Source organism: Eumetopias jubatus, unplaced genomic scaffold (assembly GCF_037043125.1).
Source record: "Eumetopias jubatus isolate StellerSeaLion01/CBP00866 unplaced genomic scaffold, mEumJub1_p1.0 scaffold_4, whole genome shotgun sequence".
In the NCBI taxonomy this organism is placed as follows: Eukaryota; Metazoa; Chordata; class Mammalia; order Carnivora; family Otariidae; genus Eumetopias; species Eumetopias jubatus.
In genome coordinates this window covers 112,133,302-112,157,116 of record NW_028274810.1, presented here as the reverse complement: position 1 = coordinate 112,157,116, position 23,815 = coordinate 112,133,302, and the positions used below count along the sequence as shown (strand labels likewise).

General features: G+C 52.5%; 1 protein-coding gene across 2 annotated transcripts in view; it reads right to left on the bottom strand.

Annotated features, from left to right (window-relative positions):
* COL22A1 (collagen type XXII alpha 1 chain) overlaps positions 1–23,815 on the bottom strand; it is a 225,653-nt gene that overhangs the window by 138,506 nt on the left and 63,332 nt on the right. Inside the window, exons 12-18 of one of the 2 annotated variants that reach the window (XM_088023089.1) lie at positions 14,583–14,640; positions 14,537–14,541; positions 13,524–13,568; positions 12,567–12,620; positions 10,668–10,712; positions 2,254–2,307; positions 170–214 (exon numbers count right to left, since the gene is read on the bottom strand). In XM_088023089.1, coding sequence (XP_087879215.1) covers positions 170–214; positions 2,254–2,307; positions 10,668–10,712; positions 12,567–12,620; positions 13,524–13,568; positions 14,537–14,541; positions 14,583–14,640 — 306 coding nt within the window. The remainder of the gene's footprint in view (positions 1–169; positions 215–2,253; positions 2,308–10,667; positions 10,713–12,566; positions 12,621–13,523; positions 13,569–14,536; positions 14,542–14,582; positions 14,641–23,815) is intronic. The other variant, XM_088023088.1, reaches the window with a different exon arrangement.

Sequence of the window (23,815 nt, the reverse complement as noted above, 5' to 3'; positions counted from 1 at the left end):
AAAAGAAAATTTAAATAAAATAACCAGAAATTTCTTGGGAGACGAGTTCCTGAGGCCCAGCTCATCCCCTCTGTCTGCACTTCGTTCCTGGGCCCCTCACCTTGCCCTGGGGCCCCAGGTACCCACCTGCCCAGAGCCGAGCGCCCTTCCTGCCCCAGGCCTGGCTTACCTTCTCTCCCCGGGGTCCTGCCACGCCAGGAGGGCCAGGTCTCCCCTGGAGGAAGGAAAGGGGGGACTGTCAGTGGCAGTGAGTAGGAAAGGAAGGGGTCGGGGCCCGCAGCTCCAACGCTGTAATCCACCTTTGCCCCAGGTGGACAGTCCACACTTCTGGACAGTGCTTATTCCTGGAAAACTCTTTCCCAGTGACTCCCAAACGCCACATCCCGTGTGGTCCCCTCTGGAATCAGAGTACTGAGGTGTGGGGCACCCATTCTGAGGGACAAGGACTGCTCTTCGAGGGATATGAGGGATGTGTCAGGAAAGATTCCCAGTGAGAGGCAGGAAGCAGGCACCCACGACCCGCTGGGTGTCACGTGGGCTCCTCAGAGGGTGCTGAGGACCAGCGAGGTCCCCAGGGCCGAGGGAGGAGGGACAGGGCCGCCTGGACTCTGGACCAGGGTCAGTTAGTGCTGCAGGAAAAACCTAGCACCCGGAGGGCTGGCGTAGGAGATGCTGGCGATGAGCCCGCATCCTCCTCGAGGTTCCCACCGGGCAGCCTTCCATGGGGGTCTCAGTGGAGATGCAGGCAGGGAAAGCGCCCCCCAGAACAGAAGTGAGGAGGCGCCCCGAGCCGCCACACCCTGGGGGCCTCCTCTGAGTCTCCTTGTAAGAGGACGAAGAGCAAAGCAGTTGGACAACCAACATTCATCCCGTTGACAAGTGACTTTCTCAGGAATTCACCCTAAAGGCACAGGTGTGCTCAGGGATGTACACACGAGCTCTCTCCCTTCCTTTCTTCCTGTAAACAGCCACGATCAGAACAGACCCAACGTCCCCTCGCAGGAGGAGACCCTCCGTGACCCTCCGTGACCCTCCATGACGCTCGCTGTTCCTCTGCCTCTCCACGCCCCTGCCCTGCTGCGTCCACACCATCAATATCTTACTACGGGCTGGCTCAGTGCGTGCTGCTGTCCCCTGCCTTCTGGGCTTTCACCTTGTGGGGACTTCCAGTGTCAGAACTCAGCCCTGGCGCGGGGGCAGCGTGCAATTAATATGAATATATGATGGCGCAGTCACGCCACAGAACACCAAGCAGTCATCTGAGTCCCGTCCCTGGTGAATATTTAAGGAAACAGTTATATGTTTATGACACCATGTTAATGGAAGGGGCTAAGACCTAAGAAGGTATGAGTCCAATTTGTTAAGTGCCAATAAATATAAATCAAGACATGATTTTGGAGTGATGGGGTTATCCATAAATGTAATTTATATTAATATAATGAAATTAATATATTATAATGAACTTATATATCAAGTATAATTAATATACTCACTTTATCTGTAAGCTACTAATATGAATGTATGAATTGACCGATATATTAATGTATTAAGTTATATGACACAAGTATTTTCACAACTGCCTTCAAGCATATGTAGAATTTTAGGTTTTATTTAGTTTTAGCCATTTAAATATTTAGATGTAGTTACTCTCATGGATAACACATTCCCATGGTTCAAAATGTATGTGCGTAAAAATCCTTTTCCAGTCCCATCGGCCAGACACTGAGGGGCCTCTTACAGAGGCAGGGAATGAAGCAAGCAGGTTATCAGCCTCCTGAGCATCCTCCCATAGATAGTGCGTGTCCCCATAAGGCCTAGATGCCATTTTCCACACCATTCTATTCTTGCACTGTACTTTCCATTCAACCACATAGCTTACAGAACAGCCCTGTCAGTGCATTAGGAGTTTCATCAATTTCCACGGCCTCATGTTATTTCCCTGTAACTCCACACCCTGATTTGTTCAACTAGCTCCTTACTGATGAGCCCCTAGGTTGTTTGTCATCTTTTACACTTGCAGAAGAGCCTGCAATGAACACATCACTTTGAACACGTGCATGTCATCCATGGACTGGATTGAAAGAGGTGTGTTCTCTGTGATCCCCACACCCTGGTGTAAGGAGAGGTCTGGTCCTTAGGCCTCCCGGAGCCTCCAGCTGAGCCAGAGATCAAGGCAATCAGGCCCTACAGAGCTTTGTGTCAGGCTCCTGTCCTCCAGTAAAGCCGAGCCCACCAGACCCAATGCCCCCTTACCTGCTCTCCCATCTCCCCATGCTTCCCGGGGAATCCATCCAGGCCTCGCTCCCCCTGGCAAGAGAAAGAAAATGAAGAGATGAAGACAAATGGGCATCCTTGTGGTCAGAGCCACGGGATGCAAAGGCCGCTAGTGTCCAAGTGTGCTAACCTTTACTCGCTATCTGGCATCTCTGGATACCGGGAGAGCCAAACACACACACAACAGCCTAGAATTTATGTGTACTATGGCTCAATGCACATACATCAAAGGTCAGAGAAACCAGATTCCTAAATCTGCTTTGCCTTCCCCAAATCTGTGACCAAGGCCAGGTCATGCAGTCTCTCTGAACCACGCTCTCTCTTCATCTCATGGGGTCAAACAAAATAATGGACTTGTGGGGTGTGTAACGCAGTTCATAAAACCGTGAGCATATTTACTCATCGTTCATTCATCCAGTGGATATGTATAACATCCATTACACTCTCAGTGCTTGGAATGAAAAGTTAATTGCTGGCCAACAGTAAACAACCATCCACACATCCCGCCAGTGCCCACCCATCCATCTGCTTGTGCTCAGAGCTGCGCTTGTCTCTCTTAGCTCTATAATTTGGGACAAGTTACTTCACCTCTGAGCCTGTTTCTGTTGACCATGTGTCATGGGGATGATGATAATCCCCTCCTGGGAAGACACCCGGGACGAAGGAATGAGATACCCTACCTAAAACACCTGCTTATAATAGATGGGGAGTAGGTGCCGCCATCTTCCTCCCAGCCCCGCTCTATTTTCTTGAGCCAAAGCCTATAGATGTCGGCGTGGTCCTCTCGTGGCTGGTGCCCTTGTCTGATGTTCCCAGCGGTGTTCTTCTCCCCACTGGGCCCTGAGAACTCGGTTGGTGGAGAAAGGAGACTCCCACGGGTGGGTCCATGCTATGAACAGTCTTTTATGTGCCACCCCAGCAGCCCTGGCTTTCTTCTCGGAGTCCCCCCAACACGGCGGTTTCTCGTTTCCATGTGCTGTGCCCACTGTTGTCTCTGCTTGGCTCCTCAGCACCCTTCCAGGCTCAGGTCAATGTCCTCTCTTTGGCTTTTGAATCCAAACTAGAGGCCCATCTTTCTCTAGCATGTCCCATTTCATTTCCCTCGCTCCTGTTAATTCGATTTGCATCTGTGATCCGTGGTACCATCCTTCTCGCTCATGTGAGGACACGAGGTGCGTCTACTCTTCTCGTGAGGGCGCCCCGGTGCCCAGCCCAGAGACGCAGTGTGGCCCCAGCTGACATTTACTGAATGGCCAGAAGACTGCACGTGAAAGTTAGTTTGACTCTATTTCTCTATAACTTTATCTCTTAGGTTGTTCTTTCTTTGCCTTTTTTTTTTTTTTTAAAGGTTGGTGTGTCTTTCAGGATGTTTTCTTTGAATGATTAAAGGCTCTTGGTCTTCTGCTCATTTTTCCTGTGCTAGTCTCGTGTGCCTGCCTCTGGGTGCTGACCCACTTCACCGGAGACCACTGCCGGGGACCACGGGGCCAGGTGGACTCCTGATGGGTAGGGGACATCAGTTTTTCTTCTTGGTCTGGAAGCTCCCTTTCCCTCTGGGAGGTGTTGGCCACTTGTTCTCTCTCTTACTCTGGCGGCAAACACCGATGCTTCCCACTGACCAGTTCAGGCAGAGGTCAGGGGAGGAGCCCCCCAACTCAGCTGCTCCAAGCACAAGGCCCCCGTTAACCACAGAGAGCTGCCCCAGACCCCCTGCCGCCCATGGCCACGGATCAGTACCTGGGGCTCCTTCCAGCACCTCCCCAGCTCCAGTCTGTCCTTTCCCTCCTGCATCTATGTAGACTTAGGAATACCTGCTTTCTGCCCTTCAGAAATTATTTCAAAAATTCTAGAACAATGATGGACATATTTCCGTTTTCAAGTACTATTACATAGTAATTCTCTAAAAACCTCTTTTCATTACGTGAGTTTGGGGTGAACAGAGAGGGTATTTCTCTGCATTTTTTCTCTCTGCCAACCAATTCCACATCAGTTAGCAACATTCTCTTCCTCCACACACCATGAGGTTAGCAGGATGGAGGGCTGACAGCAGATGGGGAAACTGAGGCCCAGATGGACAGCCACTCAACCCCAGTGGGACATGCTTGCACAGGCACCAGAACCTGGATCTCTGGACCCTTCCTCCTTCATTTCTATTACCAACAGGGCCTGTGGGTCTCTTCCATTGAGCTGGCAAGGTCTCAGAACCCACGGAATCCCATGCCCTCACTGTATAGGTGAGGAAACTGACCTTAGGAGTATATCTAGACCAGGGTCACACAGAACCCTTCTGACGGGGCCAGAACTGAAGACAAGGGCGATTGACATCCCAGAACTCTCTTCCTTAGAGAGGGTCAACCCACTAAATGTCACTCCTGAACAGGCACTTCCTTAGGATTCAGCAAAAAAATCATGTTGGCCGTGTACAATTTCACAAGGTCTACCTCAAAGGAGAGGGCTCTACCTGTTGCTCAAGCCCCATTTCTTACACCCTTGCACATGCAGGTCAAGATCTGTGAGGCCCGGAAGCAAGATGCCTTCCAACGGCAACTCAGGACAGCTGCAGGTGCATGGCCAGAGTTAGTCATCCATATCCCTGGCCACCGTGCTAGAGAGTGGGGCCAGCTGGGGCATGAGGTGGGTAGAAGGGGGTCGGAGGCAGAACTTGAAAGGGTAGGTCCCATTGAAAGACGTGACACTTAGTTTTGTTGTGTTGCTATTTGTTGATCTCACCCCCTGCACCAACCACATGAGCACGACAGAGGACATGGTGTGGACACCTGACCAGCTGCTTGGTTCCCGGCAGACATTGGGAGCTGGGGCTCTGGGGAGGGGTGCAGAGGGTGCAGGCAGCCACAGCCAACCCCAAAACTCAGACTCAAAGCCTGGTTCTCCCACTCCTATGCTGTGGGACCTTGGACCAGTCACTCGGCAGCTCTGTGACTCAGTTTCCAACCTACAACTATGGCAGCTCCCTCTTACGGCTGCTGTGAGGATTAGGTGAGCTAATATATGCCAAATGCTTACAACATGTGGCATGTGGAAGGTGTCATGTTACAAGCTGGTGAAGCAGAACAGAGCGACGACGTGGCACGGAGAAGGAGAGAAAAATAAGCCAGCAGGAAGGGGCCAGCAAAGAGGAAGTTCACAGGCCAGGAAGGGGTGTGGTGTGAACAGGGGACGGAAGGAAGGGAGGCGAGGGACAAGTCAGAGGTCAGGGACCAGAGTCCTGATTCTGTTTTCTGCCAAAGCGGGCTGCCGCCTAAAGTCTACCCTGCTCTGAGATTCAGCTTCCTCCCTGGGCTAAAATAGTGAAAAGAGGGAACTGAAGAAAGATGGCTGTATTCCAAGGACCCCAAGACCTCTTCGGACACTCACAATCTTAATTGACAGGCAGGTGTGCCTACACGCAAAGGGAAGGGGACCCCGCCTTTGTCGTGAGCACCTGCAGGTCCCAGGTTCGGAAGCAGGCTCTGTCTCATCTGACAGTCCTGTCAATCTGATGAGATTAAGTGTGTCATCCTGGATGTTCGACTCAAAAGAGAAAGGTTGGCGTTCATGGAATCACTCCTGCCTGGGAAGCTCCGGAGGCCCCTCCACTCACGTCCTCCTGCTGTGGTTCTGGATCTCCGACACCAGGGGGAGCGCGTGCCCCATTAAAGCAGAGAGTCATCCTGGCCATGGCATGGAGGCTGCCCTGAGGCCTTGACATCTCTCGGGTGTGGGTAGTGGTGGAGTACACGTTAGTGTGGGACGTGTGCTGTGTGTCTGCTGGGCGCTTGCCACTTAAACCTTTGCCTCATGAAAGAGGGAACGTGTTTCCGTGCCTCCAGCACCCAGGGGGTGTTCACCAAACACTTGTCACAGTGAGACCTGGTGGGCAACTCTTCCCACCATCCCTGAAGGAGGCGGATTGGGGGGATGTCTCCCTGACGGCTTTCCTACAGTGGAAAGGGGGGCCAGTATTCCCCAGGACGGATGACAGCTTTGGGCACTTTGAAACTCCCACTTGGTCTCATTAACATTTCAGGTGGCGCTCCCAGGGGCCAGGTTCTGTACTTGCCTTCACAACGTACTCAATGGGACTCACGGAGCCCCTGTCTGAGACAGGTGCTGCTAGACAGGACATGAGCTTGTGTGAGTGCCCAGAGCTAGGAGACACGGAGCCAGTGTGAGAATCTGTTTCCTCTGATTCCAAAGCTGGTGTTCCTACCAGTTTCCTGGGGCTGCCGTGCCCTGGCTCCCCTATCCCCAAGCCAGAGCAGGAACCCTGGGGTCCAGGAGTGTGAGCATCACAGCCCCCCGAAGTTGTCCTGGGACCTCGGTTTTCCAGACAGAGCGGGGGCCACTACATCCCCCTTGTGGCTCCTCAGTGAGCGAGTGGGCTCCTGTCTTTCTGACCGACTGACTCCCCTTGCACTCTGCCCGCTGTCCCAAGCTCAGCAGCCCTGCACAGGCCACTCGGACCTACTGCCCCTCAATCATCAGGATGTGCTCATGCCTGCAGAGCCTCACACCTTCTGTGCCTGCAGAGACACCTTCTGCAAGATGCTTCAAGCGAGGACAATCCCCCGCCTTACACCAAGCTCCCCGCCATGCCTCTGTCTGGAGGCAGGTTCGGTAATGGATGGACACTGGCTCTCTGTGGCCTGGCTCCAAGCTGGGCAAGGCCAGGCGACCGATGGGCCTGTCTCAAAGAGAGATGGAAACTTCCTTCTGGCTGAGGTAAGAAATCAGAGAGGCCTGCAAGAAAATGAATGGTTTTAAGTACCCATCAGATGTAAGAACTGGAAAGGAGCCTAAGGGATGTTGGAGTCCAGGCCTCTTGACAGATGGGAAAGTAAAGGTGCAGAGAGGGGACCAGCTCTCCTTAGAGGTGTCCAATAAGTTAGCAAGGAAGTCGGAAACATACCCAAAGCTGAGCTAGCAGAACCCAGGCTCACCCTCTCCCCACTTTATCTTTCCCCCTCTCTCTGTCTCTGACCCTCTTTGTCTCCTCACCCTCCACATATGGCAAATGTCCCCCAGCACTGTTCTATCCATTTTATAAATACTAACTCAGTTTATCTTCATGGTAGCCTTATGCAATAAAGTTACTCTCAAAATTGATGCTAAATAACTCTCCAAAGGTAACACTGTTTGCACTGCTCAGAGCTGGAGTCAAGCACAGGCAGGCTGGTTCTAGAACCAACTTGCAGGGCTTCCTCTATGCCATGATGAGCCGTCTGGAGCAGCCTGAGGAGATGGGCCAATGGGGACACTGGCTGGACACCCTCTCCTGGGCCTCACCTGGAGGTGGCCCTCCATTTCCTGAACTTCCCTGTAAGGTAACACCTGCAGGGGGCAGGGCTATGGCCAATCTGCAGAGAGAGTTCAGGGGAACGTCCCTTGCCCCACATTTCTGGTAACACTTCAGGCCTGGTGTGCCATGGTGGGGAAAGCCCATGCTGGAAATGAAACGTTTCCAGCACCTGCTATCTTTATACTGGGCCACATGGCATCAGGAAACAGCCTCTGGGCTCAGTTTCCCCATCTGAAAGTAAGGCAAACTCTCCAGGCTTCCCTATGGTCATTTCCAGATCGGATAATTTAGGCTTTTGATAGAAAGGCACCATGTCGTGGCTGGACACAAGTCTTAACACAAGACTCCAAATGCTTGCTGGAAAAGCAAGCCGATACCGTCTGGGGGAAAAGTGGTTGCTTCCAAGCCGAGGTTTGGCAAGAACAAGGCACTGAGTGTGCACAGACTGACGTTCCCCTGAAATGCGGGCAGGGAAAGAAGGACATGTGGAAATGTTGGTTATGTGCTGGACGCATTGCATTTGTTATCTTGTCCAACCTTCCAGTGAGCTTTGGGGAAGATGTGACTGTTTCCACTCTGCAGATGAGCAAACATAGGCTCTAGTCAATCCAGTGGCTGTCCCAGCCCGTAAGTGGCAGAGCCTTCTGTCACGAGGCTTGTGAAGAGTCCTCAGCTCTGGACGGCAGCCTTCACTGAAACCCTGGGAAACCCAAACTCCCTGGTCCCCAGAAGTGCGGCTGGAGCTGATGCAACCAGGAAGCTGAGAAGAGCATCTTTTGGACAGTGCTGCGGGCCCCCAACTCCTTCCATCTGCGGCATTTCCTAGCTGACATGACGTACAAGCAGTATCCCGTTCACCAGCCACTCCTGCGACATCACCTAAGCCTGAGTGCTAAAATGCGCCTTCCAGATCCATCCTGCACATTCTTCAAAAAAGCCCAGCTTCATTCACCTGCTAGCGAAGGCCTTCTGTAACCTGAGATCAATCCTGGTTCCTGCATTGTTCCACACTGATGCCCAGTGCCACACCAATGTGTCCCCGGAGGAGGACTGGCTGGGGCCTTGGCGGCAGGTGCTCCCCCAGGGAGTGAGGACGCCGAGATGAATATGGCGAGAGCGCTGTGCCCAAGTTGCGAGGGGTCTACATGTGTATGTGGGAGAGACAGACGAATCTGATATAAATGACCAATCAGGGTGAAAACTGCAGGCTTCCTGGGCACTGAAGTGGACAGGCCTCAGCAGGAGCTAGAGGGAGACTGAAGGTGGAGGCCTGTTTCGAACCCCAGGTGGGTCTCTGTGCCCTCGGGTGACAGCCAAGACAGAACTCCACCCACCTGGGCTTTCATCCAGAATCAATGCTGAGTTCACCCCGTACTCTGGACGCCAAGCCTGAGCTCCCCTCTTACTGTTCTTCAGCTCAGCCCTTCTCCGGGGCCAGTATCCCAGATCCTGCCTGCTCTTCTTCTCTTGAGTACCAGCTGCCCATCAAGCCATGTCACCCTGTGCCTGAATCCCCAATTAGTCCAAATGCCACCTTCAAGTCCCCACAATGTAAAGAAAGGGGCAGAGAGTTGCAGAAAGGAGATCTGGTAAACCAGTTTGTGGGACCATGTTAAAACTCTCAAAAGAACCGAGAGATGCAAACCCCAATGACCTATGGGGTAAGCGATTTCACTCTTTAAGTAATAATGATCAAAATTTAATCTGCAAATAGAAATTATATTTCAGGGACTGAGGTGGGATACCATGCTAGCCCCAGCTTCCCTTGATTCTAAAGCACCTTTTGGAAAGCAATGTGGCAGAGTGCTCCTAGAGCCATGCACAGGTTCACGTTCTTGCCCTGGTAATCTCACTGCCAGGAAAGCAGCCTAAGGAAATAAACCTAAATTTGAAAACTAAGTAAATAAATATAGTGGTCAGTTTAAAAATATTCACCCGAGCATTAATCTTAATCACGAAAAACTGGGAACAACACGAAGTGATCAATAACAGGGTGATGGACCCATAAATCTCGGTCTGTTCATGCACCAGAGTGGTGTGCAGCCACTTAAAATGAGTCACAAAAACTCTACCGCAGCATGGGGCAGACACACCGCTCATGGGGACAACAGGCAGGACAGGTTGCAAAGCCGAATAGATTATTTGTGTCTACGTAAAACGAAATCAGATCTAGGAGAGCAAGTCCTACGAAAAATGGACCAACACACCCCCATAATTGTATCAGGATGGCAGGATTGCAGGCTAATTTTTGCTATTTTCCAAATATATTGATGTGAAATTAAAATAATACTTTCAAAACTTCCTATAAGATGAGAGGAACATGCACCCCTGAGGACAGAACAGGGGTAGACTCTGAAAAGCCACGTGGAATGTGACTTGGCTTGGGAGGGCCACGTCCCAGCTATGGATCTGAAGGATGGGCCTGGGGAGAGCCTCCCAAGAACGCAGTGCCCACTGCTGTGTGGGCAGGAGGAGGGGTCTGCCATCCCTGTCCCCTCTCCAGCTGAACCCTGAGCCATCGACGACAGGAGCTCATATGGAAGGGTCTGGTCTGAGGGTCACCCTGTGGTACACTGGTGTACATTATGAAGGAATGATGACCCCCAGCCCTCCTCAAGCATGCCGGCCACTGTGGTAGTCTGCGCCCGAGAGTCTCAGCATGGGTCAGTTCCCAGTGCCTGGTGAGCGAGGCTGAATGTGGGTCTCCAACACAGCTGTCACCACGCACCCTCCGTTTGGTTTAAGAGTCAGGGTAACCAAGGAGCCAAGTGATATGTGAGCCCAAGGGTACCAGCCAGGACTTTCTGAGTCTCAATCGGGTTCTGTCAATACCTACCCTCCCATCCCGCAGCCTGGAAACCCTAAACTCTGTCTGTGTGAGGGATTGTAATGTCTGCGGGAGCCGAGCCCACACCCTCCTGTCCCAGACCTTACATTTAGGGTGGGAAATTAATGCCCCATCTGCACCGGCCCTTGTCCAGCACACAGGCATGCACACCATCACACACACACTTGCAGCACATACACGCGGGCACCCGTGGGCCCCTGTGTGCATGCACACGTATGGGCACCCCTGGGAGGCAGAAGTAAATACCTTTTCTCCTCGGGATCCCTTTTCACCGCGTTCTCCTTGGAGACCCTGCGGGGAGAGGTGAAGAGCAGGAAGACATCTCAGTCCTGCTTCTCTGTTCTGAAGGTCTGAGGGACACGGACAGCCTGCCCAGGAAGGCTGTGGAGATCTGTCTCCCGGGACTCTCTCTCTGCACAGCGGCCTGGGCTCCTCCCTCTCGGGCCTGGGCAGCTAGGCCCCCACCTGGGTGCAAGGTGAGCTCCTGGGGTTGGTCTCCTGGCCTGGATTACCCAGGTCCTCCCAGCTAGGCTTGAACACACCCCGGTCCCTGAGCTTACCTGGCCAATGGTAGGAGTGGAGTCAGTCCCCCCTGCCACGCAGAACCTGCCATCCCTTCGTTATCATGACATCTGGGTCGTGAAATCTAGGTGCCTTTAAGCCACATTCCTCCACCTCCTCTGGGGAGAGGGTTCCTGCCCTGTCCTGCATCCACGCCACTTCCTCGGGAGCAGCACCCAGATCCTATGCTAGGAACTCCCTCCACTCTGTGAGCAGAGCTGCGCAAGTGTCAGCCAAGGTGTGGGCTTCTCTGACCATAAGATCTAAATGCAATCACTACCCTCCACCCTGCCCACAGCCACTATCCCCGTTACCACGCTTTACTGTCCTCCAGCACTAAGCCCCATGTGCCTCCCTCAAGGAGAATGGGAGCCCCCTGAGGGTGGTGTCTTCATTCCTTCAATATCACGTCCCCACAGTCTGGAACATGCCTGCCACTTGATGTTCACGAGCACTTGCTAAATGAACAAATGAGTCAGTCAATGACTGCTTCCATCATTGGTTAGCACAAGAATCCTGTAGAAGTGTTGCCTGCAGGCTCCTGCCCCACAGTGACATGCAGGAGTGGAGGATGCATGCCTGCACCTGTTCTTTTGCCACATTTAGGGTACGGAGCGAGATCCAGGGCCACCAGCACCCGTGCAGGACCCTGCAGCTGCTCCCGGGTAGGCTCGAGGGCTTGGCCAACAGCTCAGTGCACAGCCCTGCTGGAGAGGCCTGAACGTGTCCTGTGTTACTATGGAACACCCTCTCTCTCCTCTCCTTTCCTAGAGAAAGGACCCTTGGACATTCTGTGCAGAGTATGCTGAAGAGGACAGAGACTGCCCAGGCCCAGTTACTGATTCCAGGAATAATACCTACATCCTTGTCCCTGGAGAAGAGGCACAGTGCCAGAACCACACGCCGCTATCCCAGAGGGCAGAGGCTCTGTGGACCACCCAGGCCCCTGGTGGGAGCTGGATATCCCTGCTGTTTTAATTCCATCCAAGTATCTTGGCCAGACACATGCAGATCGGAGGTGTTAAATGCCCCCCAAGGCAATGCAGGCTGCCTTGCTTGAAAATGACCTTTTATACTGCTTCTTTCATTTGGATTAATCTCAAAGCTCTTAATGAGAACCAAAAATAGGGTCAGACACCCAAGAAGCCACCTTGCTCCTTACACACATGTCTATTTGCTCATCACTTACTTCAAGGGACACGTGGTTACTGAACATTCATCATGGGTCTGGCACTGTTTTGGGGCTGGGAATTAACAGATTCCACACGCTTCTGGAATGGCGGCCTGGACAGGCTGGTAAAAATGGCTTCTTTAGGTCAAGTCTCAGAAACACGTGGGCTACTGGGTACAAATGTGGATTCCTGGACTTCAGCCAAAGCTGCTGCATCACTGTCCGGGAATGAGGTCCTGGGAATGTGCATTTAAACCTGATCTCCAGGAGGTCCCCAGGTGCCATAACATTTCGGCACTTCTGGTCTAGGAAGAGACACCAACACTTCATTGCTATTGACACGTGCAAGGCAGTGGGTCCTCCGCCCCTGCAGAAGGGAAAAGGACCCCTTCCCGAGGCATGTCTTTACTTACAGGAGCTCCAACGTGTCCAGGGGGCCCGGGGAGTGCAGGTGGTCCTTGAAATCCCTGCAGAAGAGTGTTTACAAGAAAAGTGTGGGCGGAGGGAGGAGAGGCAGGGCCAGAGGCAACACCCGGAGACCCCTGCTTCTCCCCTGCCTGAGACAGCAGGAATCACCAGGATTCTCACCCCCATCTGCTCAACTTCAAGGAACAGCTAGAGTGTGCTGCCTCTGAGTTCTAATGAGGCAAGTACAACAATTTCCATTTGTACCTGCCCTGTGCCTCACGGCCTTCCTACGACCCGGCCAGGATCTGTGCCCAGCTTCTGAGCAAGCTGCGTGGTTCCTGCGGCTCCTCATTCACACTCTGCCCGAGGGCCAGCAGGGCCTGGACAAGTCCTGACAAGGCCCAAAGAGGTCTGCAGAGCCCCGAGGCCCCGCTGCTGCCTGGACCATCAACTGCTACAGATTTGAAGCAGCTAATTGGGAGATGCCTCTTAAAATCTATTAAAATTAGAATGTGCACTTCATTAGTCAAAGTTATCCCAATTTTAGTGCTCTATTCTATTGAAATAAACTGCAGTACATAAGAATACGCCATCATTTACTGCTGTATGGATTTTAGTGAAAAATGAAATTAGAAACAACACTTATAGGGCCATAATAGGGAAAAGGTTATGTGGGTTATGATGCACCCATGTCATGGAACGAAATGCGATTAAAAGAATAGATGTGGAAAGACGTCTCTAATCTGTTGTTAAATGAAAAAGATAAGCAGCAGAGTTTGGTATGATTCACCTTCTGTAAGAATTCAGGAAAAATCACGTATGTGAGGATATATATATATACATACAAGCGTGCATGCGTTAAGTGTGGGGCAGGAAGCCATGTGCACCTACTCTACACCTAAAGCCACTGGTTTTGCACCAAGATTTATCCCCTGGAGACATCGGAGGAAAGCGACACTTACCCGCATGCCCACCTCACCAGGCAGCCCCGGCTCTCCTGGTTCCCCCTGCACACACAACACAGTGCTGATCAGAACCCAGTGTGACCCAGGCCCCGGCACGCCAGGGCAGCCCAAGCCCGGGGGCATCCGTGTCGGGAACGCAAAACCCATCACAGACACAAAGTAACCACCAGTGAAAGGAGACCCAGGCTGCCCTTGGGAGATGTCCCACGAGCAAAGGAGCTGGTCTTCGTTACAAGGGTCACAGCTCAACCCCCCTCACTCGGGCTGCTAGGGTCAGCAGAACCAGATTCAGACAATAGTGGAGAAAGCAGAGTGACGGGAGTGACAAGGAGGGCCTTTGGGATGGAGGAGCCTGGCCATCGGGAGGGGAGCCAGAGGGGTCTGTGGAGTATGGGGCCCCCCTTTCTCTCCTGCTCTGCACCCCAGACCTCCTGCCCTGGAGCGCTAAAGGCTGCAGACATGGAAGGTGCTCACGGTCAAGGCTCCCGCTCTGAGGCCTGCTCACATGTGGCAAACATCACCAAGGGAACACCCAGAATGGATCTCTCTTTGGGTTCTTGGTGAGGAGGATCCCTTTGCCCTGGTGTAGACTGCCCTGCCCAAGTTGATCACTTTTGGCCTGGGTTTCTGGAGCGTGTTCCAACTCAGAGCCAGGGAGTGGAGAGGTGGAGTCGGGGAGCTGATAAGAGGGAGGCTGGGGGCCACATGCAGGGGATGGGGTGCTGCTTGGGTCCCACCCCAACTCCTCAAGCTATGAACTAGGGACCTGGGGGAGTCCCCCACTTTGGGTCTGGACTTCATTCCAGGCCTGGGCACTGGGACAACAAAGACCTCCCATTCAGAGCTGCTTGTCAACTGAGTGAGAAACTCGCTTCCCGTGCCCATGGCAACCGCTGCGGCTGGTGTTGTTAATATGATTAGGCTGACCTCCGGGGACCTGGGAAGGTCCCGGCACACACGAGCCCCAGCTCACGCCTGGCCCCAACAGAGGCCGCCCCGCTCAAGGACACGGGCTCTGACCAGGAGCTGCCTGTGGGGAGGGCGGTGGGAGCAGACGTACCCGCGTGCCTTTGCTGCCGTCTCTCCCAGGGGGACCGGGCAGGCCCAGGGAACCCTACAACAGAGAGAGAGAGAGAGAGAGCATCAATCAGTGCAGGATAAAGAGCACAGGGAGTGCAGATTCTCAGGCTTCACTGGAGACCTACCGCATCGGTCGGGGTCCACATTTTAACAAGACCCCCAGGGGTCTGTACGCACCTGCCAGCCCCATGCTCCCTCCCCCGCCAACTCACAGCGTGGCCCTTCCTTGCTCCGGGCTCAACGTCATACCCAAAGCACAGCGTTCTCAATCTGGGCCGGATGGACACTGGGCCTGATGCTCCTTTGTTGGGGTGGCTATCCTGGGCACTGCAGGATGTCCGGGCGCATCTGGCCCTATACACGGGTAGCACTCCATAGTGGTGACAACCAAACATGTCTCCAGATACTGTCACAAGTCCCCTGAGGCACACTTGCCCCTGGCTGAGCACCACTGGGTTGCAACAGGTGTCTAGAAGGATTTCTTAAGCTGGTGCTCACTCCATTCTAATGGATCCCATGCAGAAGCCTGTGATAGGCATACTTATGTGGCAGCTGTGGGGAGGAAGGGGACACGGCCCAGGCTGCTCGTCTTCCACACACGTCCTGGAGAGCACATGGGGGGCATTTAAACCCAGGAACTCCAGGATCTCTGAGCTCCTGTCCAACTCTGACACCATTCAATTCAAATCAAAGGATTCTGCCAAGACCTCCAGCCCAGGCTCCCCTATCTGTCAATTTTCTGTAGGACACTGAGCAAGTCAATGTCTCTTTCCAGGCTCTCCCATCTGTGAAATGAGGTTATTGGACATTCAAACGCATGTGCAAACTGATGAATCTGTAAGTAATAATAAGCAAACACTGTGTGCTCCATCATGTTTTCTGCTTCTACCACCTTATGCAGTCCTCAAATAACCCTGCGAGATAGGTCTCGCCATTTTCTCAAAGGCATGTCAGACCTTGTACATTTCCAGTGTTCACCTATAAATGAAGACGCGTGCGTGTGTCCATACACATGCACACACAGATATACTTCTACAATTTCTATGAAGTGCCTTCCATGGATGCAACATTCCTTCTAAGTCAGTGTGATATGGAAAAGACAGAGAGATAACTGCGGCTCTGATGTCAGACATGAGTCTGCATCCCAGCTCTGCACCTTTCTAGCTGTGGGACCTCATATGCAGCCACCCTGGATGGCCGTGCGTGTCACCAGCCTGTCCCCTGTGTGGACAACAAGGCCAGCAGCGGCATCGCTCCCAGGTGAGCAAGCGCTTGGCAATGCAGCACACGCTCAGCGGCGGGGCAGTCCCAGGCTTCTGGCAGCCTGCGGTCAGCACAGCTGTCCTGCCCGCGATCACGGAGGGAGTAGGAGGCACCACACTGCCCAGGCAGACTCGTGGCAGGGAAATGAGACCGTCCCCTGTGTGCCACGCACATAATACGCTGGTGGCGGGGGGGGGGGGGGCGGCGGGTCACAGGAGATGCACCCTCCCGCCCTCACGGAGCAAGTTCACAGTGCAGACGGGGTGCCTGTGCTCACGCAACACACCCATCTGCTGCTTAGTGGTGTTTGGTTCTTAGACTCGGACCAGGAGGCTCTAGTCCTGGAGACCGAAGGGACTGGTGAACGTGAGGCTTCCAGAAGGGATGTCTCCAGGTGAGGAAGCCTGGGGAGGGAGGTATCAAGGACCCAGTAGACTGAATGCCAGGTCCTGCCACCCTCACTTAGCGGAAGGAGGGCCACCTGCGGCGAAGGACTTCATGTCTGGGGGGCTCGGTTTCACTTTCCGTGAAATGGGAATAATCACAGCTACTGTGAAGTTTTTTAAGTATTAAATGTCTCCGCAGTGCTCCATGTAACATTGCCAAAGTTGCTCTGGATGATACCAATTTGATGTGTAATTAAATTGTGAGGGGTTGGGGGAAGGTGGGGGTTCTTCAGTCAAATAGGTTTGTGAAATACAGAGTTAAACCCAGTTAAACAGTATCCTTTACAGCAGGCTTCCTTGAAGCCTTGAATCTGCTCGGTGGTGGTGGTTGTCCAGTGCCCTTGCCTACCCACCCAATCTGGCCACGGAATGTGTGAGGGACTACAGTGGCTCAGTGCACACACAGGGAGACGTGCCTAGGCTGTTCTGCATCTCATCATGGGCAAAACCGAATCCTTTTTACACGTGTGTCAAGGAGACCAGGCTGCCATTGGCAGGGGCTTGAAAGTGCTGGAAAGGAGAGTTATTTACAGACTAAGAGGAGGAAAGATGAGACCGTCTCCAGTGGGCAAGCATTGTACTCAGGTGCGATTCTGGGAGGGGGACTTCCTTGTTGGTCTTCAGGTACCTGTGGCTGTCCTTGGTTGGATACAAGGGGCAGGCGAGAAAGCTATGGATGTTCCACAACAGGAAGCGTTGTTCAATGTTAGGGACCCGGGGTTTCCTCGGCACCAATGGGAGTTGGGTGCTTCCTGGGGTCAAACCTCCGGTGGCATCCTCGAGGGAGGGGCTGGCCCAATAGGCGGTGTCTCAGCCACAATTTACATAACCACACAAGGGGGATGACTCCCCGCCCTGCCTCCCCAGTGGGCTGTTTTGGGTCCAGAGATGAAGCAGGCACCTAAGACAGGCAGAAGTGATTTCTGAGTTTCCATTCGCCTTGTTTCCTTAGCACTAAGAATGGCAGAACTAGCAGCAATATTACAGTGATGTTAATAATCGCACAAATCAAGTGACACTGAAGAGGCTGCTCCAAGAAGTCCGTCCTCACTGAGCATGCACGACGCATCGAGCACGGAGTAAGTGCCTTGCAGGGTGCCTCTAACTTGTCCCAGGACTCTTCGACAAGAACGATGCAACTATGATCTACACTTCATATAGTTTATCAAATGCAAGCACAGAGATTCCATCATGTGTCCAAAGTTGCAGTGTCTATACCCAGAAGACCCACTCGGGGCCCCGGGACCTGCCTCTCCACAGCGTTTGCACACGCTGAGTCACTGGATGCTCGCAGTCCTGCAGGCCAGGCGTCTCCATCCCTAGTCTATCTGGAGCACCGGGGCACAGAGGGCCGTGGCCTTCTCGAGCCCACACAACCGCTGACACGGCCGCTGAGACTGCAAGCAGCCGTGCTTGCACACTCAGCCCAGCCCCACTGCCCTTCTCCAGGGACCCCGTCCCTCCCCCTCAGCCTCACAGCCCAGGAAAGCAGCAGAGCTCCTTCAATTGCCTGCCTGGAGGCGGGCACCCCGAGTCAGGCCAGGACGCTGGTGGTCAGGAATAGGGCGGGCTCAGCTCCCCAGCTGCCTGGTCTCCAAGTTTTATCCCCTGCCCCGTCCTGTACCGATCTGAGCGGATGGCATGGACATCTGCAGATGGCAGGGACCGCAGTCTACTTAACTCTTGCTTCTCTATAACTCTAGGGCTAAATTCAAGATTTCCCAAAAGGAGGATGTCTGAGAAGAGTAAAGACCTCCTTGGAGGAAATGCCCTCAATGGTGTTTCCCCCGACAACCAGGCCTATTGTGGGACATGGTGCAGAGCTCCCTCTAGGTGTTGGTTACCCAGTTAAGATGGCGGGTCCTTGAAAGGCCAGTCTGTCTTCTGGCTGCTGCAGCTGAAGGCAGGGGAAGGGGTGTCTTGGTGGGCTCCTGCCTCAGGAATAAAGGGGGGACGGCAGCAGGGCATTGGAGTTCCCAGGACCGTCTGATAAAGGGGGCCGGGGAGGAGACCAGAGACAATGCCAGAGGGAACTCCAGAGAGTTCCGGAACCTTCCCTTTCCCCAGTTGTCACATTCCAGCCTTGCTGGCACTTCCCAATACATGCCCAACATGTATCTGGATGAATCTGTCTCATTCGCTGACAGGAGCTCCAAGAGGTGGGGCATCAGGGCTCCAGCACCTATCTCCCTGTCACCACAGCCTGCTCTGCACAGGACCCCCCAGGTGCTGTCTGCTTCAATCCCTTCCTGAGCCCTGTGGGCTCCTAAGGGAGACAGCAGGGACTTTAAAGTTAGCCTTGCAGGTATGAACCCCCAGGGACACAGGGAATAGCAGGGCGTTGTAGAAAAACAGTGGTCTCGAGAGCCAGCCAATTGAGGCTTCAAACCCTCCATCACTTAGTATTAATGGCCGTGGCCTAGTTAGTGAAATGCTCTAATACCCAGTCTTCATCTGTAAATAGGGACCACAAATATAGCTACAGGATCCGTGCTTCCCGAGGACATGGGCGTCTTGGCAAACTGGTTTGGAAGCAGCAGTCACTTTTGCTTTGTGATGGATGGGCCACCCTTGTTTTGTAGCCTAAGAAACTGACTAGAGGTCTCTTTAGTGGCGAAGATTTCCCCTGTCTTAAGAGAATAGCATCTCTTTTCAATCTTATTTTACATGGTTAGGATAACCAAGCCAGCACTGAAAAAAAGACCCTGAAAATTTCCACTTGCAAATCCTCATGAGATCCAGACATTTATTAGACGGGTTCCTGCTCTTATGAAAACTGTCAACCTGAACCAAATATTTCATGTTTTCGCATCACCTCAGCTTGGCCTCCCAGAACACCACCACGCCCTATGATACACCTTCCCAAACCCCCCAGGGGGGCTCCCCATTGGCTGCCTGCAGCAGCTTTGCAAAGGGCAAGTTACAGCTCAGGGCTGCAAGCTCTATCCCCTCAGGAAACTCACCCGCCCTCTCTGAGCCTCATCTCATGGAGACCTATGCTGCTTTCAGATTGGGAAAAAGGGTGTGGACATAATTAAAAATGCCAGTTGTTGGTATAGTTCTGAGAATGAGGAACACATTCTCCAGCCCATGGGGTGGGTCAACTAAAGGAGAAGAATGGAGTTGTTCCAGGAATTGGTCAAGTCAGGCACAGAGGGATTTTTAAAGGGAATATGTGTCGCTAAGGATCCACATAAAGTATAACAAAAGTAAGGAAATGGAGGGAAGGAAGGAAGAAGAAAGGGAGAGAGAAGGGAAGGCAAGGGAAGTAGACTGGGGGAGAAGGGTCTGGACTGCCATGGAGCCTCTGCCACCTGTTAGCCACGCAGAACAAGTGACCTCCCCTCCTAGGTCTCAGCTCCTTCACCTGTGCAAGAGGTAACGTGAGAAGAATTGTGCCTCTGGCTCCAGATGGCCGGTAGATGCTTGGAGACAGTGCCTGGGGAAATGCTGCGTATACAAGCAAGTTCACACAAGCATCAGGAACTGCTATTTTGGGCAAACTATCTGAACCTCCACTCTTCACCTGTGAAAAGGCAGTCACCCAGATCAAGAGAATAATAGGTAATGCATATGAAGCCCTTTACAGAAGATGACCAGGGCTTCGGGAAGAGGGCCCTCCCCCAGTTCATACTCAGGGTGTTGATGCTTCGTCAAGGTGGACCTCTCTGCCCATACCCCCACACGCAAACTGCCTCCACGGTCTCACTGGCAGCGCCCAGGAGGGTAATATATGGCGGTAGCTATCTGCCCATGCCCACTTTCAGAACCAGAGCTCCAGGAATTATGGAGTTACCTCACTGGGCAAAATACAGAGAAAAGAGAGAGCAGACATTTCCCCTGTTCTTTTGGTTAATTAACTATCAGGGCTTTTTCTAAATGTTGACAAAGAGATCGCTTCATCCCTTGAGGTGCACATTAGTATCCCTTGCAGTTCACCTGTAAGAGACAGAGGAGGTCCTGCAGGTGGGGTCTGAGGAGTTCTCTGGGCAGTGGTCCTCAAAATGTGGCTCCTGGACCAGCAGCATCAGCATCAGGATCCCCTGGGCCTTGTTAGGAAGGCGTATTCTCTTGTCTCCCTCCCAGCCCCACTGAACCAGATGCTCTGGGTGTGGGGCCCAGCAAGCTGGTTTAATAAGCGCTCCCGGTGATTTGGATGCTGTCAGGTCTGAGAACCACGGCTCAGCACTGATAAATGCTGGCCGTGGGGTCAGAAAACATGAGCACAGCTCCTGGCTCGGACACATGGAGAGAGAAACTCACTTGGTTCTTGATCACACAGTTAATATGCTTATAAAATGAGGGCAGTGGTATTTACCTCCAAACTAAATAGCATGTGCGTGAGTCCTGGCAGTCCACGGTCTCTATAAATACCAGGTACTGTTATAATCTCAGATGCTCTACAAACTATTCTACGAGAAACAAGGAAAGGAAAGGACACCCCATACTGTGATCAGCCCACCTGAAGCACATTTTCCAATAACTCTCTAGGCTTCAAGAGGCTTGCAGAGCTACAGAGGTCCCCCTGGGGGGGGGGAAGGCAGGACCCCGACATCTTGCAGCTGTCCTCTGTCCCTGGGGATAAGACCTCACCAATGCCCAGGACACAGAAGACGTCATCTGGTGTATAAAAAATGTAACACTACGCTGGTGTAATGGTAATTATACTTAACATTTATGAGCACTTTTTACAAATATAAGTCAATTTATTTTCATTAGCTCATTTCGTCCTTACAGCAACCCTCTGAGACGAGTAGTAGTATAGTTGTCAATTTATAGACAAATAAAGTAAGGGCTAAGGGGTTGAGGAACTGCATGGTGGTCCACAGCTGCCACGTGGCTGAGCAGGGTCAGAAGCCGCCAGTCTGTGTCCAGGGCCACGCCCTCAGCCTCCCTTCCCCCACCCCGTCCCACTGTCCAGCAGCCCAGGATTTGCTCTTCCCACAAATACTCTCCGCCTCCTGTACAAAGCCCTAGGTCCTGTGACTGGTCCATTAGGCTTGGCAAGTGCCTGAGTGTCAGAGAGAGGTGGGGAAAGGTACACACATTCCTTTTCCAGCTCTGCCTAGGGCTGTGAGATCCTATGAACTCAAAACTTCCCAACATCAACATGTCCTTCAGCACCATGGACAGAGTCTGCGGCCCCCATGATTCTCTCAGCGTTGTGCCCCCAACCCCACAAGGCTACTTGAGGGCACATAAGCAGCTAAACTCATTTTCCCCGAAACCCTTTAATTATTATAAAAATAGAAGGCCTTCAACCACAGTTATCCAACTCGATAACCATGAATAATGCACATTAATGCACAGGCTAAGAATAGGAGATGGGGCTGCTGATTAAGCCAGCCGTGAGCAAAGGGAAAGAGACCCAGAGCTAGAGGCAATGGCATAAATATATCTTAAAAGTTTCACACATACAAACACACATGTATAATTTATGGATCAGAAGCTCTGCGATGTAGTTGTTACATAAAATAAGTTGATTCCCACCAGGGACATGGTTTTCATAGCTTCCCAGATACCAGCCCTGCTTTCAGGGAAGGGCAGAGAGCTGGCACCGGCCATGCAATGGATCGGAGTGGGTCACTGTGACCTCGGGCATGCCCCAGACTCCTTAAGGGGTTGCAGGAGGCTGATACTAAATTAAACAGCCTGCCACATAGCAAGAGCTCAGTAAGTGCTGTTATGATTCTTTCCACTACATGGCACGTTCTTTGAGACCAAGTCACCACACCACTCCATATAAAGTCACTACAGGTTGGCCACTGAATTCTGCAGAGCTCCTACTGCTAATATCTGCATCCCATTCTCTCAGAAAGAATCAGTGGAATAAAAGTGTGCCCACTACCCCTTGTTGTGCTGCACTTTTCACTTACACCAGAAACCCCCGATGTAGAGAAGCACCTTGTGGTTTCTGGAGACCTTTTTTGGGCCCTGGTCTGGAAAAGAGGCACCAGGAAGAAAATCCCTATTTGGCACTCTCTTCTTTCCCCACCAATTCTGCAATCCATTCTATAAAGACCCCATGAAATCTCATCTCAAAGTTTCAAATAAAGCCTGCCCTGGAAAGACACCCAAGAAAGAACTAGCTCGGGGTGGGGGGGAAGGATCTGTCCTTTTACTTTGCAGACAGCCCACGGTGTGTCTGTCACGTTGGCATCAGAGGGGTGCCATTGTGAGAGCTGGTCTGACTGTCCCCTGCAGGGGGGTCTCCAGGCACTGCTGTGACTGCCTCACAGAAAGGGCCCTCGGTGAGCTCAGACCAGGCTCGAATGGGAATATCGCTTCCAGGTCTTACCAGCTCTGCCCTATCAGCTGTGCAGCGGCCAGAGCAACTTTCTCCTGGACACTCTTCATCCTCTGAGCACCCCACTTTTGCCCTCAGGTGCAAATAGGTTGCATTAATCATACCTCAAGGCTCATGTCCCTTATTTTGCTGTCCCCTCCCCAGTCCCCAGGAGCCCTGCCTGTCCCTAAATGAATAGCTGGTAGGATTTTGAACAAGCCAGAGATATTATAAACTACATCATCCTCTTCCCATAGGTTCTTACAGGGAAAACATCAATGTGTGTATTTTCCAAGTATCAGTGACTTTTCCACGAAATGGGGAGAATGCCACCTTCCACCTGTGCTCACTGGAAGGAATGAATGAGAAGGTGCCCTTGGGACCACCTGGCTCCGTGAATGAGGGCTCAAAGGTTCCTGGGTCAGGAGCATCCCTAGTATTTCAAGAGGCAGAGGGCAATGGTGGATGCACAAGGAGGAAACCAGTCTCCAGCAGGAGAAATACTGAGAGAAGGCCCCGGGAAATATGAACCCAGAATTGGAAAGAGACATGCAGAGGAAGGATCTCTTGGGGCCCCATCACAGCAGGTATGAAGTGCACTCCAAACACGTGGACTTTATCTGTCACATAACGCGTGGCGCTGAGCAGTGGTCAACAGGGGATTTGTCACAACAGCATTTTACAATCAAACGCAAATTCACGCGCACATGCATGCTTCCAACAGGATGGCAAGTGTAAGCCAGAGGACAGTTCTTGGGAATGGAGGAAATCCAGGCGCCCTCCCCCACTGCTGGAAGGGACTTTTTGGCAGGTGGGCCCCCAATGTCCCTCAAGCCAGCTGCCTTTCCTGAGAGGCTGGATGCTTCATGGTCCACAGCAAAGTGGAGGGCCCCGCTTTGTCCTCCAGGGCGCATGTGCAGAACCTGCTGCTCTTCTCAGACCTGGGGACCAGGCTGCCTCTGCTGACCACTAGGAACCTTGCTTCCCAACAACCCTTCTTAATTTTATCATGATGGCCTTGGACTCTCTCCTCAGTTTTCCATGTGGCATCTTCTTTAGCTTTGTGATGACCCAGCCCATGAAGACTCTCCTATGTGAGGACACTCAGTAGGACACTCAGGCTTGCTGCTCATTGTTCTGGCATCCTCTTTAGGACATTCAGCTGAAGTTTCTAGAAGGCAGCATCTGGGCTACTTGTTGGACTCAGATTCCTC